Here is an 18,290-nt window from a genome sequence, read left to right as displayed (position 1 = left end):
CCTCCCACCCATTTCCAAAGGTACCTGGCTCTGCCAGTTCTTCAACCTTTTGAGGATTGTGATAAAGTTGGATTTTTTTCTTCGTTCCTTCCACTTTCAACTGAGAATTTGTATTTCCTGAGTCAGTTTTCATCTCTCATTCTCTTTCCAAAATTGTGGCTTTTCTTCTTTCCTGTTTTTTCTGTCTTTGTTGGTTTATCTTTTAAAAATAGATTGCTTTACTGTACATTGGGTTTTGGGAGAGTGAAATTAGATACATGAATTTAGTCTACCATCTTAAACGTAAATTCCCTCTCATATATTTCAGTGGGTTTATTTTAAGGTAAATAATTGCTAGCTTGTTACCTTTGGTGTTTGCTAAGTTTCAGTAAATAAATAAATAGATAAAATTTCCATGGTTTAATCTTAGCTATAGAAAGCAGTTATCAGATTGTTATAGAATTGACCTTAAACACTGACCTAATATTATTGAAAACAAATACACTACTCATGGTATTACAGAAATATGCATAGTACTTAGAATATCGAAGAAAAGTGTTAACAATTTATTGTTAAATGTATTTGATAACTTTTTTTTCCCCTAAAGCACAGCGTAAAGCATATACAGCTTGAAAAGTTTTGATTACCATGATTTTAAAACAGCATTCCTCTCTAGGAACTGAGCTTTTGTATGCATTACTTAGTTTCATTGTTTACTTACATTTGGTGAAAAATTTGTTGAACACCTATTACGTACCATGCTAAGGATGCAGCTGTTAATAAGAGTCTTAGATAAGGAGAATATAGTCTAGCAAGGAAACAGACATTAAAAGAACCAATTAAAATAAAGCATAATGTTAACGTACAGGAGCATGTATAACTGTGGGAATTCTCTAAGAAAGTGATGGTTATAAAATCCTGAGGGCTTCCCTGGTGGCACAGTGGTTAAGAATCCACCTGCCAATGCAGGGGACACGGGTTCGAGCCCTGGTCCGGGAAGACCCCACATGCCACGGAGCACCTAAGCCCGTGAGCCACAACTACTGAGCCCTTGCACCACAACTACTGAAGCCTGCACGCCTAGAGCCCGTGCTCCACAACAAGAGAAGCCACTGCAATGAGAAGCCCGCGCACCACAACAAAGAGTAGCCCCTACTCGCCACAGCTAGAGAAAGCCCATGTGCAGCAACAAAGACCCAACGAAGCCAAAAAAAAAAAAAAAACAAATCCTGAAAGATGGGTAGGTGGAAGGTGGCAGAGGTGGGGAGGCAGTGGACAGGGAGCTTGATGTGCTCAGGGAGCTGAGTGTAGCTTGCATAGCGGGAGTGAGATGAAGCTGGAGAGTTCACAGGACACTTATAATGGGCCTTACAATTTGGATTTCATTTTGAGGCCACTAGGAAGACATTAAAGGATTTTTAAGCAGAAAATTGATACTTTTCAATTGATATTTATAGAAACATCATTTAGGCTGCAGTTTAAAGAACTGATTGGAGAGGAGGGTAAGCATGGAGGCAAGGCAGAACAGGCGGGGAGGGAATGCAGTAAGTCAAGATTGGACTCAGGTGGTAGTTGAGGGAAATAGAATGTCCTCGGGAGATACTGAGGAGTCCTGATTGAACGGGAAAAGAAATTAGGAATTGTCAAGCCTGTCTCCTGGGAATCTGCCTCCTGCATGGTACGTTTCCATGTCTTTTAATGATGATAGGTAAATCCTGGGAAAGGGAGAAGGTTCATCTTAAATTAGTAGTTCAATTTTGTATATAAAGTTTTCAGTAACTAGGTAATTCTAATTACAGATTAGTTGGAACTCAAGAGAGTTGTAGGCTAGAGAGACAGCCTTGGGGTCCTGGACCTGAAGACACAATTAAAAGCAAGGGAATGATAGGTTAAGTGCAGATTGATTTATGATTGTCTTTGGAAGCATTCTCTGTGTGTTTCCCCTTCTCTGATTCTTATGTTTCATTTCCTGAGAACATTGCACTAATTAGCATGAGTTCTGCAGCCCTTAGAGGGCCTTTTCTGTCTCTGTACTTTCCCTATCAACCGGGATGCATGATTAGAATGGCTCGGCAGCCACTTTGCTTTGTATTTCCTGTTACATAGGAATTGTGTATTTGATAGCTTTTTCAATTTTATCTGTACGTTTACTTTTTTCCAGAAGGAGAACTTATGGATTGTGATGGAAAATCAGAATCTAGTCCTGAACGGGAAGCTGTGGATGATGAAACTAAGGGAGTAGAAGGAACAGAGGGTGTCAAAAAGAGAAAAAGGAAACCATACAGACCAGGTATAGTGCCTGAGCTAGACATCTTAATATAATCAAAACTTAGTTAATTTAAGAAAAATATAATATTGAGGGCTTCAAATATAATGAAATAATCAGGATGAAATATAACTTCTTAAGAACTCTCTAAGCTGAAACTTAGAGAGATTTTTAGGCTGTGCCGTGCGGCCTGCGGATCTCAGTTCCCCGACCAGGGATCGAACCTGGGCCCTGCTGCATTGGGAGCGCAGGGTCTTAACCACTGGACTGCTCGGGAAGTCCCCAGAACTTGTAGGCTTTTTTAGGCAGTTATTAATGTCTGTTTACCAGTGAATGAGGTAGTTTATTGAATCAGTTCAATCTTTATTCTTCTGATTGCTTATATTTTATTGGTAAGAGTGATCTAAATACCTTCTGATGTGTAAGGAAAAACTGTGTTTGTTTTCTGCTAGACCTCAAAAGGTAACCTTCCTTACAGATGAGCCACATTTATAACAAGGGCCTAGATTAGCTTCGTCCAAATCACTGTATGAAAATGATTTCATTTCTTCATAATTATGAGGCTTATAAGTGCACCTACTTTTTTAGACACTGCCAAATTCCTTCCAGGAACTTATAGTTAAATGTTGGGGTTTTTTTGTTTTTTCTTTTTCTGCCTTCCATGTAAGGGACCCATCTGAGGGGCCCATTAGGTCACAAAGTATATTGCTAGACAACTGTCATATGACAGAAGCTATTAGTGTTACTATGCGTCAGGCGCTCTTCTCAGCATTTACATCTATTTATTTAGTGCTTTCATATGTGTATAGGAGATACTATACATTATCCCTTTTTTTACCAGTGAGGTAACTGAAGCAATGAAAAGTTAAATAACCTGCCCAAAGTCTAGTAGTAACCAGAATTACACAGTTTGACTCGTCTAAGAACTTTAGGAATAACTAGGCACATTACCCCAGAAGTCATGTTGATTTTTGCTTGGATCATCTAGTTTAGTTTGTATCTTGTATCTGTTCTCCCTCAGCTAACATACAAATAATTTGAATGATGATCTATGAGTTACTAACATTAAGGAAACAAGCATAATTTACTGTAATGTTTACCCTGACATCGTTTAGGAGAAGAAATACATGCAGTCTTCTGTACTTTGATGAATTTGTATTCCTATTTGGTTAGTAATGAGGTAACAATAACTTTGATCTCTTTTATTTGCTTATTTCCAAACTCTTGTATTTTGCATTAAAATGAGATTAATGATTTAAGTTAACCCATATTGAATTTGGGAAAAGCCTCACTGTTTAAACAATTGCACCCTACTTAATGTGGAATTACAGGGAGAAATTAGTAGTTATTTACAAGATGACCTAATTTCTGTTTTGGATAGGTATTGGTGGATTTATGGTACGACAAAGAAGTCGAACTGGGCAAGGAAAAACCAAAAGATCTGTGATCAGAAAAGATTCCTCAGGCTCCATTTCTGAGCAGTTACCTAGCAGAGATGATGGTATGGTACTGATTTTGTTTGATTTAACCCTCTTATCTTGATATCCCCATTGAAAAGAACTATCCTAAATAATGTTACAATGACACCCTTATTGCTTCTTAGTGATGAAAGGATTTGAGTGCCTGTAAAGTTCATATCTGCAATATAGAAATTAGGTTTGATAAGAAAATTATTTAAATCCAATCAATTATATTGCTTTGAGATTACTTTAAGAAGGGACTGAGAATATGCGGGACTGAATAGGGACTGAATCACATAGTTATGTCTGGTACTTTCTGGCCATCTCACAAAAGGCCTTTCTTTGCCTGCATTAGCTACTTGGCATAAAATTGGAAACTTTTTAGACTATATAATTGAAAGTGACAGCGTATCCCAATAATTTATAACAAAGTTGTATAGTGTTTTAGAAATATATCTTCCAATTATTAGTCTGTCATTGTTACTTAGAGTTTCAAAGATAGCTAAATCGTTGCTTAAGTCATAGCTTAAGAATTGGTCCTAATGAAGACTTTGCAATCAGTATGGTCATGATCTGTACACGTTCTGTATTTTAAGTATTTTATATAGAATCTGAAGAAAAAAGATGTTTTTCTCATATTCTTTGAACGGAGTTCTTTTATTACTGTGTGATGGGGTTTTGGCCTGTGAATGAATTTCAGAAAAACTGCTGCACATTTTTAAAAGGAGGCACCGTAAGAGTTTTAAAGAAGTTTCTAGTATGACTTAACATGGCTGTAATAAGCCCCAGTTAAGAAATGTGATATGTTCAATGAAACAGTCTTTTTGTTTTCCATCTTTGTCTCTATTTTGTCTTCTATATAATTTTATTTTTATCATTTAGTTCAATATTTTTCATTTGTGTCATCCACTGAGTTTTTAATTTATTATGCATTTTTCCTTTTCTAAACTACTTTTTTTGATATTTTAACACTTTGTAGCTTCTTTTTACAGCTTATTCCTCCCAGTTTTAGTTGATTTAGAATACAACATTTCTAAAACCTTTGCATATCTGATTCTGCTCTGTATCTCCTGGCCCTGTCTCCTAGTGCCTCATTTCGTTGGGTTCATGGTGTGAGATAGATACATATACATTAAAGAGCAACAAAAATTTTTTTAAACTGTGAGCTCATGTTCTTTAGAACATTCTCTGAACTTCTTGAGGACTGAAGTGAAGGTTGGTTACCTCAGAGAATATTTGTTGCCAGGAACATGAGGTGCTATTCCCTTAGGACTCCTTTAAGCTAAATTCTTAGCTTGAAGTTTTTTGGTCCACCTATGTTATATAAATTCAGATTTCTTACATATCATGGCTGTACTGAGTTTATGAACTCTCCGGGAAGATTTTCATTTTTTTGCCTTTCTACCCAGCACCTTATTCAGTGACAAGATGACAAGCAGTTTTCTTTGCTGTCAGGTTGGCGGGGGGTGGTGGTGGTGGTGAGTGATGTGTGGAGGACCAGGGGAACGGGAGGGTGTGTTTCTTGTTAAACCAGCCCTGGTGTGGAGTCCTTCAGGGTCCCCCCTTTATACCAGACAGCTTCTGGTTAATCTCTACACCTTGGGAAGAAGCTGTAGGCTTTGTCTTCTATTCCCCATTCCTCATAAGGCTCTGAAAACTGGAGTTCAAGGTCACTAGATTTTAGCAAAATTTCAGAGAGCTTTATTTAGTTCTTTGCTTATTTCTGTGGTTCCTATTTTACCTTAATTTTTGGTCTTGGAGAATTCTTTATTTTCTGTTTCGATTACTGCTGTATTTTTTTTTTTTTTTTTTTTTTTGCAGTACGTGGGCCCCTCACTGCTGTGGCCTCTCCCGTTGCGGAGCACAGGCTCCGGACGCGCAGGCTCAGCGGCCATGGCTCACGGGCCCAGCCGCTCCGCGGCATGTGGGATCTTCCCGGACCGGGGCACGAACCCGTGTCCCCTGCATTGGCAGGCGGACTCTCAACCACTGCGCCACCAGGGAAGCCCTACTGCTGTATTTTTTTGAAAATGTTTAAAAAATGTTTATCCACTATGTTTAGTTGTTTTCAGTCCACCTATATAGTCTGGCAACAAAAGTGCCCACATTGATTTTCAGAAGGCATGTGCCTTCTGAAGTATGTGAGGGTATCATTTGATTGCTTGCTTACCTGCTTTAAGTGGTGTACTTGTTTTATTGTTAATTTCGTAGTCCAACATTTTGGATTTTCGCATTTCTTTGATTTTAAATATGAGCATTCATAGCATATTTATTATCATATTCATAGATAGTCATATATTATCACAACTATGTATGTACTCCAGATACCTAATTTGCAGTAAATCCCTGAACTTGAATTGCTGGATTGAAGGACACATTTTTTAAAAGACTTTAGTTAGATAGTCCCAATAAACTCTAGCAAAAGGTTGTACCCACTAAATTCCCTTTAGTAGTGTTCAAGTAGCCGTTTATCCATACTCATTAGCATTGAGTATGTATTTTCCTTTTTTAATCTTTAACAAAAGGTCAGCATTAAAAAAATCAAGTTTCTACTTTGTGAAGAAGAAAATACTCATTAAGAAACAATGGGAAGCATGCTGATAATAAGTAGACATGAAATGAATTTTTTATGATACTTAAAAATTAATAAACTTACTTTGAGGTCTTTTTATGAAAAAGGTAATTTGTCAAGTCATTATGCTGTGTACCTTAAACTTAGTTGTATGTCAGTTATATCTCAATAAAACTGAAAGAAAAAGGAAAAAGCTTGTTTACGTGGAACTGTGTGTATGTTGGTAAGTTATAAAATTACTTTTGGTGGACTTATCTGAAAATTTTAAATACCACATATTTATAAATGTGACTATTGTTTCAGGCTGGAGTGAGCAGTTACCAGATACTCTAGTTGATGAATCTGTTTCTGTTACTGAAAACACTGAAAAAATAAAGAAGAGATACCGAAAAAGGAAAAATAAGCTTGAAGAAATTTTCCCTGCCTATTTACAAGTAATATTTTGCTTTATATTATATATTTGTTAATGAAAGAAACGTAAAGTGATGTATCGAGTTTTGAAAAAGAGTTTTGTTGTTTTTGTACATGTTTTAATCAGTCATCATAAATGCCATTTTTTACCTTCCAGAGCCTCTTAAAAATTACATTTATCTTCTTTGTGCTTTGATACTTTTTACAAAGTTCTTTTTTTAATCCCAGTTTTTCATTTATAAATTTCATAAGAAACACAAGAACTCTTCGGCTGGGAAAAGCTCATTCTTCCAAACCAATCATGCCTGCGTGCTCTGCAAACGCAAGTCTGGTGGACAGCTTCCTTTGCTAGTACGGGTTACAGTAATTATGTTCACTGAATGATGATGGGTTTTTAGCCGCCAGAATTGCAGCTTTCATAATATTTACCACTTTTAGAGGCCTAGTGAACCAAAGGTTTAGGCTGAATTGTTTTTGTTTTCTAAAATATACATCAGGAAAATATCCCTCAATATGAAGAAATTGTTTGATAGATGTAAATAGAAATCCTTCTAGTTCATCTTGTAAACATTAAGTCTCAGAGGAGTTCAGGGCCATGTGGTACATTGGAAAGAACCCTACATCAGAAATAGGACTGAGCTGTAAAGGCTGGCTCAGCCATAGCTCATTCTAGATTCTTGAGCATGTAATTCATCCTTCCTTGGCCTCTCTTCCTTCATGTGTAGAAATTGAATTGGATCAGACTGTCGTTGAGTGTCCATCTGATCTGTCCCTCCCACGCAGCTATGGCGAACATAGATAGCTCTTCATTGCTTGAGTTGTAATTTTTTTTTAACCTTAATTTTCCAATTAGCTATTACTAATTTAATTGGTTTTAAAGGCATTTCCTTTCAATTAACATACAGCTTCCTCAATTTTTTTTAGTAATTAGACGTGTAAAATTCAAATACTCATTTGACTAAAATGTCTTCTATATTTATCAAATAAGACTTCAAAGCATAAGTACCTTAAGTATATAATAATATTTATGAGTGAATTTTTGTTAGACAACTAACATCATAAGGGCAGTGTCCATTTTAAAGAGTGCAGTCTTTAAAGTCAGAGCCCTGGGTTTGAATGCCACTACGCTACCAGTTAGCTATGTGATTCTGTTTTATTTAACATCTCTGTGCCCCAGTTTTCTCATCTATAAAATTGTGGTAATACCTACTGTACAGAAATGTTGAGACATGAGATAAGAATTGTGGATGCAAAGTGCTTAACTCTGCACCTTACATTTTATCTATCTTTAATAAATGTTTTATTTTCCCCTTATTCCCTTCACATACCTATTCATTCTAGCTTTGTACCTATAAAAAATATATGACAGTAATTTTATTGTTCAGGAAATAGGACCATTTATTGTTTAGATTATATTTAATTGCACCCTTTGTGTTGTCTCCTGTGCCCTTCACCTCCCATCTTAATAGTCCTTCCTGGGAGTATTGAGTAGACAGCATGCCCCCCTCCTCCTGTTGACCCTTCTGTAAAGTGTAATGTACATTTAGGAAGCTTTCTTCAGCTTTTTAATGGAAGTATTGATATGAAAACTGAGCATTGCATACTTTTGCAAAAGAGCCTTTAAAAAGAGTGGATCTGATTTCCTGATTACTGCTGTAATCTAAATCTGTTGATCGGGATTGTTTCTTTTGGTGTACAGGTGTAATTCCCCTATCGTCCATCAGTAATATATAGCTTTTTTGATGTGCAGGAACCTTTTGTGATAGTACTATTTCTTGGACGTCTTGTGATAGCAGTTGTATTTTTTTTCGCCGTTGTTCAGGGGTGGGGTGGGGCACACATAATATATAGTGATGAAAACCCGCCAGGAATTCAGTAACAGTGTTTTTCTAGCTTTTCTTTATTAATCACAACAGTGTCAAGATAAACTATAAATAATTGTATAATCCACCCAGTAGAAAGAGTTACCTGGCCTATTAAGAGCTGGTGGTACCACATGGCCATAGGAACCCCTGTAGTAGATCTGGAGTCTCCAGGTTCTGGTCATCACTGAACACTGTTAAGTCACAAACCAGGTGGAGCCACTCCCTTACGTTAACTGCAGGAAACAAAAAGCCACCAAAGTAGTAAGAACTAACAGTTTTTGATAAATACCACTAAATTCATCGTGGGTCATATGAAGAAAAAATTCTTGCTAATGGTGGTCTCAGATTTCTCAGATTTATACTGAAGGCATTAAATAAATGATCTATAAAGTTCTAAGATGCTTTCCTAATGATAAAAGCATTGCCAGTACAAGAAACAAATCATCTCCTGCCCAGTGCTCTGTATTTGTGGGTTTTCAAATTTCTTTTTCATAGTGAAACAACTTCTTCATTTAAAAAAAGTGAAAATTTCAAATCAAATATTCATCGCCTCTACCAGACTTCACATACCTCCTCCCCGTCCCTTTTCAAAAGTTAACAGCTTGGTGTTTATCCTTTCAGAACTTTTAAAATAATTTATTTTTGTATAGTCTTGGTTTGTATTTTATGTTTTGCTGGACATATCACTCAACTTGCTTTCTTTTAATACTGTATTTTAGAGCTTCTTTTTTTTGACTGCATAATTCTACATCCTTTTTAAAAATTGATGTATTTTATAGTATGGATATCTATAATTTATTTAGTCATAGGCTTTTTGACAGACATTGAGTCTGTTTTCTCTTTTTGGTATTGCTAAAAAATGCTGCAGTGAACTTTTCTTGTGTATGTGTCTTTGGCAAAAGTGTATTAAATGTTGGTAGTTACTGCAAAATTGCCCTCCACCAAGAATCCCCTTTCCAGGCAGACCACATTATAGACAATAGAGTTTTGGGGTTGAAGTAAGTGAAGGGGGTCTCCAGTGCTTCCTTTTGTTCTCTTTATTGATGCTTGAGAAGTTTGGGGGAGACCTAGAGCTGTAAGGAGCCCAGCTTGAAAGAGTGGTCTCTACAGTAGAGCAAGTATATTGAAATGGAGAAAAGTTAATATGAGTAAATGGATAAAAAGCCATAGCCTTTAATAGCCATACATTTTGTACACATAGTTTGTTTAAAATGACTATAAAAACCCTCTCTCAGATTGATAGCATGTGACGTCTTTAATATGGTTGTATGCATTAGTATGAGAATGCTAAATCTATCTGAAGTATATAAATATTAAAGCTGTAGATCAAACCCTTGTGCTGTCCTCTGTAGATAATCTATAAATATTAATAATATTCATGAAGTTTTAGTTTTTCTTAAAATATGAATTAAGGTGCCATACTGTTATAAATTTATCCATTTTTAAATTTAATTGTAATCTAATCTGGGAATATCGAATTATTATACTGCAGTTGGTAGAAACATATTTGACAGAATTGTGTGGTTTTATTTGCATAATTTTATTTGATTCTTGTAAAAAAAAAACCCCAAAAACCTTATTTTTAAAATTCCGGTCAATTCTTCATATAAAAGAATTGACAGGCTATCTCTATAATTATTTATATATTTCTACATTCAATTTTTATATTGTTAAATACTAAGCTTTTCTGTTATTTCTGCCTTCTTATCAAAACGATGACAGACTTATCTGTTCTCATTTTAGAATTTTATAACTAAGTCAGTTGTTCTCATATGTGCTTATCTTTATCTAGGAAGCTTTCTTTGGAAAAGATCTTCTAGATACAACTAGACAAAACAGACTGAGTTTAGATAATCTATCAGAAGATACAGCTCAGCTTTCTTACAAAACAAACGTGAACACAAATTTCTTGGATCCTTCCTTAGATCCACTACTTAGTTCATCCTCAACTCCAGCAAAACCTGGAACTCACGGTATGTGGAATCAGTGACAAACTTTTCTTTATCGCATTACATTCATCTTCCTTTTAATCAAACCTTTGAAATCCTTTAGTTTGGCCTCATATGCATTTTAAAAATTAACTTTATTGAAGTACCAGGTCTATAAGATTTATCAAATAAGTTTATCTGTGTAACAACCACTAAATCAACTCCTGTGAGTGGCGAAGGAAAATGTTTGGTTTACAGTTTGCTGAGGGTAATGTAAGGGAGTGTAATTAGGCCATAGTTGGTGAGTTATAAATATAATAGTCTTCAACTTAGGTAGATTTTTGTTAATTACATAGCCCCAAGAAATTCAGAAGAGGAAAAGAGTGCTGTAGCTGGGAACTGGCTGTTCCACTGTGATAATAAAGTGAAATACATTTCAGATCAGTTTCTCACTACTGACAGTTTGGGCCAGATAAACCTTTGTTCCAGGAGGGAGGCTGTCCTGATATTTAGCAGCATCTCTGTCCTCATGATGTCATAACGATCAAAAATGTCTCCAGATACTGCCAAATGTCCCTGCAAAACTGTCCCCTATTGAGACCCACTGCCCTAGCTATAGTGAATATGGGGACTACCTAGAATCAGAGAAGGGTATGAGAGCTTAATGTTTATTAATATTAACGTCAGCAAGGCTCTCAGAGTTTAACTAGTTAGGTATCACAAAGTTTTTCCTCCACTTCTGTATTTTTATCTCGCTTTCAATTAGAAATTTAATGTCCTTCTGACAGGCTTCCTTTTGCCATTGAATTACATTTATTACTCCTTTAATTTTATAAACTCAATTTGGAAAACAATCTTAAGGCAGCAGCCTTCCACTGAAAGATGACTTTTGATACATTAAGTAGTTACAGCTTCATTAACTTACCACTATCCTGGATGGAAATACAGGCTTTTATTTTTTATTTTAACTTCTTGAAATAATTAGAAGCAATCTTATCCCCCTGTTATTTGAATGCACCCAGCACGGGAGTAAAGGCCATGCTCTTTGTTTAATGTTAGCAGATCATTTTACTTTAGTTCTGTTGTTTTGAGTACTTACCTGCTCTGATCCATGTTAATATGTTGTTAAAATAATGCATAGTGAAAGACTTGTCAGCCCTTTAAAGGATGTCTTACTCTGAAGGATTATCTTATAAAAAGTCTTGACTAGCCATTTAAAGACTTACATAGAGGGAAATTGCCCTTGAGTTTTTATAAGGAAAAGAACTGAGGTTGGAAGGAGACATATTGTGACTGAAAAGACATTGCTGTACACTATTTTTATTCCTGTTTCCTTTATTTGAAGTTGTTTTTTCCACAGAACTCCTGAAGAGAGAATAGTTTAATGATAAAGCCAAAATGCAGAGGACTAGAGTAATACACACTTGAAAACCTAGGTTAAATATAATGTTCTGTGCAGTCAGACCACTCTCTTGCCACTATGATGGGAAATCAAAAGTAGTGGCTTCCTTCTTTAAAATACTTTATTCAATGTAGTCCATTGCATCAGTTTTAATAATTTGTTGATAAGATACAAAATTTCTTCAGGTAGAGGAGAACTTTTAAAACATGGTCTCTTAAAAAACGCTGGTTGTAATTTGTTTAGTAGAATTCCATTGGTTTAAAACAAACAAGCCCGCAGACCTTAACCCTGGAACAATTATCCCCCAATTTTTTTTCTTTCAAGTGTACTGTTGTCTAGAGAATACATTATTGAAATAATTTTATTTCTTAAAAACTTTACAAATATTTGGGCACACAGAATTTACTTTAGCTCAATTTGAAAAATTATATTTTTATGTATGTCTGAATTCTATTTGAGAAGTATACGTTTAATGGGACAAGACTATTTTCATAGAAATATTTGATCTAGAATCTGGAGTATTTTATGTCCTCCCCTCCTCTCCATTTTTTTTTTTTTAAAAATTTTTAATTGAAGTATAGTTGATTTACAATGCTGTGCCAATGTCTGCCTTACAGCAGAGTGACTCAGCTATACACATATATATACACATATATACAAATATATATATTTTTAAAATATTCTTTTCCATTATGGGTTATCATAGGATATTGAATATAGTTCTCTGTGCTATACAGTAGGACCTTGTTGTTTATCAATTCTAAATATAAATCCTTTTTTTTTCCTTAAGTAAAAATATAGTCCAAATGGATAAAAATACTCAGATATCCCTTAACTTAAATGACTAATAAAGTTTCTAAAGGTAGCCTAAATATTTTCCTGCTTGATTAGGCCAGAAACCCTGGTAGTTCTCCTTGACTCTTCATTATCTCACATTCCATATCTGATACCTCCACAAGTTTGCCTCTGCCTTCAAATGATATCCCAAAGCCAACCACTCCTAACCTCACCTTCCCACCACAATCGTGTGGGCTGGTACCGCCTCTCACTTAGACCCGGCCAAGGCCTGCTGACTGATCCATCTCCCCTCTTGCCGACATGCCTTACCCCCTCCTCCACCCCTGTCGGTTCTGCGCCTGGCAGCCAGCGTTTCCCTGTAAGATATCAGTCACACCCTCCTCTGGCAACCTTCCAGCAAGGAAGGTTGACCCATTATACAGTTGACCCCTGAACAACAGGGGTTTGAACTGCGAGGGTCCACTTATATGAGGATTTTTTCCACTGATACGTACAGGAGTCCTACCATCTCTGGCTGCCTGAATCTGCAGAGGTGGAAATGAGGATATAGGGAGGGCCGACCACAAGTCATATTCGGATTTTTGACTGTGTGGAGGGTCGGTGCCCCTCACCCCCATGTTGTTCAAGGGTCAGCTGTACTTTATACTTCAGAATAAAGCTCAGTCTTCGCCTTGACTTGTAAAACCATCCATAATCTTGCTTAACTGCCTTTTCAGTCTCTTACCACTCGTTCCCTTTATTACCGCAAGCACTGGCCCCTTGTCTTGACAAAACTCTTCCTGCTCTGGTCTTCGCATCTGCTTTTCCCTTCGCCTGAGGTACTCTATCCATCTTAGGGCAAATGCTCCCGTAGCTTGTTTATTAGATTTGTGCTTGGTAACCACCTTTAAAAGGCCTTCCCTGACCACTTTATCTGATATCTAACGGTATTTCCACATCTTACTCTGAATCCTTCTTTCCTTATTGCTTATCTTTATAGCACTTACACTGCTGTCATTTATTTACTGTCAGACTCCCTCTGCGAAAGTAAGCTCTGGAGGCCATGCACTTTGTTTTAGTCACTTCTGTATTCCCAGTGGCTGGACCAGTGCCTGTTAACATAATCCATAGACATAATTCTGTGGGTACTCAAACACTTTCTTGAATAAATAAGTGAATTAATCAGCGTTAAGGGTAAAGCTGGAAGTAGGCATTTCACTAGATGGTATCTGGTTTATACTTTACGAGGAACTTCTAAACAGTAGGTTTGCCTTTAATATTTTATTTATCTTCTGGAGTGTTTTCCAGATGTCATTTTTAGTGATGCCACTTTCTTAATTTTTTGCTTTGTTTCACTTTTATTGCCTATGGGTTTTATTTTAAATTTTATTTTATTGTTAATATACAGTAGTCACAACAACAAAAGTCTTAATTTTTAATGTTTTGTTATTGAAAATGTTGGAGTGCCTTTTCTATGAAAAATTCCTTACTTTAGAAGTAATAATCTTTTTATGATTCTAGTACTTACCTCAGTATCTGCTGTATTCTAGATATTTAGTAAATGGTTGAATGAGTGAGTTTTAGAATTTAATGTCTAGGAAAATACTGACACTTTACAAACATACTTACTGCACTTAGGCACTGCTGATGATCCCTTAGCCGATATTTCCGAAGTCTTAAACACAGATGATGACATTCTTGGAATAATTTCAGACGACCTTGCAAAATCAGTTGATCATTCAGGTATATATGAGTGCTGTTTGCCCAGTGTCTATTTTATGATGTGAGTGAGAGGTATGTGTGTGAAACAAGCTTAGTCTTTTCTCTGAAACTGAAAAAAAAATTTCTTTCTTTTCCTTCCTTCCTTCCTTCCTCCCCTCCCCTCCCCTCCCCTCCCCTCCCCTCCCCTCCCCTCGTCAAAGAACTCATCATTTTATTTGATCTGCCTTGGCTTTCCTGCTTTAAGAGGGGAAATAGCAAGTTAGTTAATTTCTGTTGCCTGTCTAATTGCATCAGATTTAAGGCCTGTTGCCTTAGAGTCCTGCTGTACCTGTTTCTTCTTTTGTTTGCACCGTCCCCCAGCTCCCGTGGTAATCATCCATTTTATTTGGTTTGGGTCTTGTAGGTCTTGATTTATGCACTTTCCAGGTTGAGAGCTCATCTTGTCCATTTGGTAAGAAACTGAGCAATGGATGACGGCTGACTAGAAGTAGTCTTTTTTTTTTTTAAATAGTGATTTCAGCTGAAACAACCTGTAGGTGCATGTGTATTTGTTATAGTGCTAATTTGTCACTAATCCAACTTTGCTTTTCCCTTTGTGCGTGCAGCTAAAGCATGGTACAACTGTACTGTGTTTTGGATGACTTTCTCTGTAGTGTTCTTTTTTTTTAAATGAATGGTTTTATTCATGTTAGTATGTAATTTATAATATTACCCAAATATTATAGAGTTAGTTCCTATACGAGCAGATAAGTTCCAGATAAGAGCAGATGAAATTTTACTTTTTGATAGCAGTAATATTAAGGAGGAAGCATGATAAAGTAGATAAACCAGTTTTAAATGTGACTATTGCTTAAAAACCAATTTATATGAGATAAAGCATGTAATAAACATAATCTGTATATTGTTTTTGACTACAGAATATTTCAGAAATATCTGTAGTTGAAATTATTCACAAAAGGATAATTTTTACAAGGCATTAAAAATTTTAGAGCTTGTCATTAATTTGTGTGAAACTTGTTTCACAAACTGCATATGATAAGTTGAACCATACATTTGAAACACTATCTTCTGAGTTTAAGCAGTTAATTGTACATTAAACATTGTATATCGATTCTTCTTAGAGAGTCCTGTCTTAATAATATGCTGCTTACGTTTTTGTGGAAATTAGCACTTTAGAACCAGATGTGTTCTTTGGTTTCTCAGGGAATGTGTTTGCATTGATTAAACCATAACTTTAAGCAGCACCCAAGTTTATAGATACATTGTGCCTAGTTTTTCCTGATTGACTCTCCAGATTGATTTAGGAATCCAGATTAATTCAGAATTACGGGCTTCTCATCGCTCTGTGTTACTCATATGGTTGTGTTTTAATGCAGGGAAATAGTGTAGTGCGTTCTGTGTGAGTGTTCAGAGTTCACTTTTTAATACGCATACCTTGCTCCTCAGCTGGAATAGACCTTGGTGCCGGTGTTGATGATCCTTCCTCTTTGCCTCAGCCAAGTGTCAATCAGAGTTCACGACCGTTAAGTGAAGAGCAGCTCGATGGCATCCTCAGCCCTGAACTAGACAAAATGGTCACAGATGGTAAAATATTTGCCCTACATCTAGGCTTTCTAAAAGACATGAGTAAATATGATTTTCAAAGATTTCTGCATGCTTATTTACAATTTAACTTCTCTTCTGATAATTTTATGTCAAATGCTGTTTTGTATCAGTATATTGAAATGATGGTTGTTAATATTTCCACCTCTTTATTTTATCCTAGGAGCAATTCTTGGGAAGTTATATAAAATACCAGGTATTTGTGTTTTGATTTTTAGTTTATAAGAATGGAATTCCCTGTGCTTTGGCTCTGTAGCCCTTTAATCGTACTGTCATTGGAACTGTGTCTCCTAGAGCTTGGAGGAAAGGATGTGGAGGACTTGTTTACCGCCGTGCTCAGTCCTGCAGCCACGCAGCCAGCTTCCGTACCACAGCCTCCGGCAGCTCCGCTGCTGCCCGCGCACGCTCAGGGTATGTCGCCTCTCGAAAAGTGTTGTAAGTATGGCTCTGCGGTGTGTGCCCCTCAGGAACCACGCACACAGACTGATGGCAGAAAGCCCTCTTTTGTGCCGATGGAAGAGTACCAATCTCTGAGTTTCCCTCAGTTACACACCTGCCTCCCTGACATCCTCTGGAAATCGGCGATTCTCTTCATGGCCAGAATTCTTCTGCTCACTTGATCTGCAGTGCAACTATTAACAGTGCCTGCTTTCTTCCCGTCCCCCAGTCCTAGTCCCAGCTCACTTTTACTCAGTCCTTCCTGCAAAGATGTTTGGAGAACTGCTCCCCCCTCACCTGGCTGCCTTAGACTCATCTATCTGGTCTCAGTTTCACTGTCATTTCCTCAGTGGTTAGCAAATCCCCACCTCCACACCTCCCCCATGCTTGGTAGCATGTGGTGCAGATATAAATGACTATTTGGGTAATTATGGTTTTCCCTTTAGATTGTGAGCTCCTTGAAGGCTTGGGTCACATCTGTCTTCACCACTGTATACCTTGCCACAGAGTATGTCCTTAGTACATACTTTCAGAGTACATCAGTGGCCTTTCTACCACTGTCGACTATGAAATTCCTAATTCTGTGGAAATTTGCCTATTTCGTTTAATCCACTTTCTTCTGCCTATTTGTAACTACTTGCAGAACAAGTTTAAGGCTTTCCTTTCTCCCTCTGCCTGGACAGCTAAAATCTGATAGGCTAGAATTAAAATTTGTGGGAGTAGGTAGGTAAGGTGGTAGTGCTGCCGGTCTGGGAATCTCCTATAGAAGGGAGATGGTGGTGTGTATTCTTGATGATTTGAATAATGGGTCATTTCTCTATATCCTGTTGTCACTGCTTCATGATTATATACTGAATTGAATAATTTGTAATGATACTTTTATAAGCTCATACACTGTTTTTGTGTAAGTGCTGAAATGTACAACTAATTTAATGTTATCTTTACTACCAATTTTGTGTATACATGAAAAATTCTGTAGTGCACATAATTGAAATATTTTAGTTTCTACCAGTTTAGCCTCTAAACATAAATTTACCTTGATTTTTGCTAGACTAAACATGTGATTTATATTTGGATAAAACAGACATCATAAGTGCTTCTTGCCTTAATTGTTCCCATATGCTGTCTTAATGATTAAGAACTCTTCAATATTTCTCTTCTCAACATATAAAAAAAACTATCTCCATGTTTTCTGAAACTAAAAGTATGTATTTCAGAAATCAAATCATTTAAAGATGTATTCCTTTATAAAAGGTTTTATGATCGTTGTTTAAATCATTTCACTGTGCAGTCTCATTTTTAATAAGGTTTTGAAGGTTGGGGGCAGTTGATTTATTTTTTTTTACCCAAAATGTGTTTGTTGGGATGGTTTCCCATTCATCTTGATTCCGGCAGCTTTTAGCGCTGCTTCCGTCTGGAGGAGCGTCCTTCTGTAAGCCTTGCTTTTCCTCCTGTCGGCTGGCAGAGGGCAGTAGAGCAGCCAACACACAAAACTACTGTCTGTGCATGGCTAAAGATGGTGGTGATTTTATAGCATCCTGGGCATTTCACATCCATGAAATAGGAATTGGGGCTCTGCACCAGGCTCTTCTTCTTGTGTTTCCTCTTCTCTTCTGGAGAGGGATGAAGGAGATCCTTTGCGAGAGGCATGTTCTCGTGGGGAGGTCATCACCATCGGAAAGGTGGGGTTGATCTTTTTTTTTGCATAGGAGTCGCTAAGATTTCAGCATCCATGTTTGAAAGAATAATAATTTAAGGATAAAGCATGATCAGGTCACACGCAGGGAGACCACACAGATATTCAAGAATGGCAGCTCTAACATTTTCCAGGGCAAAGGAAGAGAGGTAAGTGGTCAGTGTTTAAGAAG

The 18,290-nt window shown here is 36.8% G+C and overlaps 2 protein-coding genes across 2 annotated transcripts in view; one reads left to right on the top strand and one right to left on the bottom strand.

Moving 5' to 3' along the window:
* KMT2C (lysine methyltransferase 2C) overlaps window positions 1-18,290 on the top strand; it is a 291,349-nt gene that overhangs the window by 217,563 nt on the left and 55,496 nt on the right. The window contains exons 24-31 of the mRNA XM_065883694.1: window positions 2,141-2,269; window positions 3,627-3,746; window positions 6,581-6,711; window positions 10,346-10,526; window positions 14,299-14,403; window positions 15,838-15,966; window positions 16,148-16,180; window positions 16,279-16,395. Coding sequence (XP_065739766.1) covers window positions 2,141-2,269; window positions 3,627-3,746; window positions 6,581-6,711; window positions 10,346-10,526; window positions 14,299-14,403; window positions 15,838-15,966; window positions 16,148-16,180; window positions 16,279-16,395 — 945 coding nt within the window. The remainder of the gene's footprint in view (window positions 1-2,140; window positions 2,270-3,626; window positions 3,747-6,580; window positions 6,712-10,345; window positions 10,527-14,298; window positions 14,404-15,837; window positions 15,967-16,147; window positions 16,181-16,278; window positions 16,396-18,290) is intronic.
* On the bottom strand, window positions 17,821-18,072 carry LOC136128506 (small ribosomal subunit protein eS27-like). The gene has a single exon (XM_065884327.1). It carries the CDS (start codon window positions 18,070-18,072, stop codon window positions 17,821-17,823), a length of 252 nt encoding a protein of 83 aa, XP_065740399.1.

The sequence above is a fragment of the Phocoena phocoena genome, chromosome 9 (assembly GCF_963924675.1).
Source record: "Phocoena phocoena chromosome 9, mPhoPho1.1, whole genome shotgun sequence".
Classification (NCBI taxonomy): Eukaryota; Metazoa; Chordata; class Mammalia; order Artiodactyla; family Phocoenidae; genus Phocoena; species Phocoena phocoena.
Note: the sequence above shows the minus strand (reverse complement) of the source record. Positions and strands in the feature narration are given on the sequence as shown.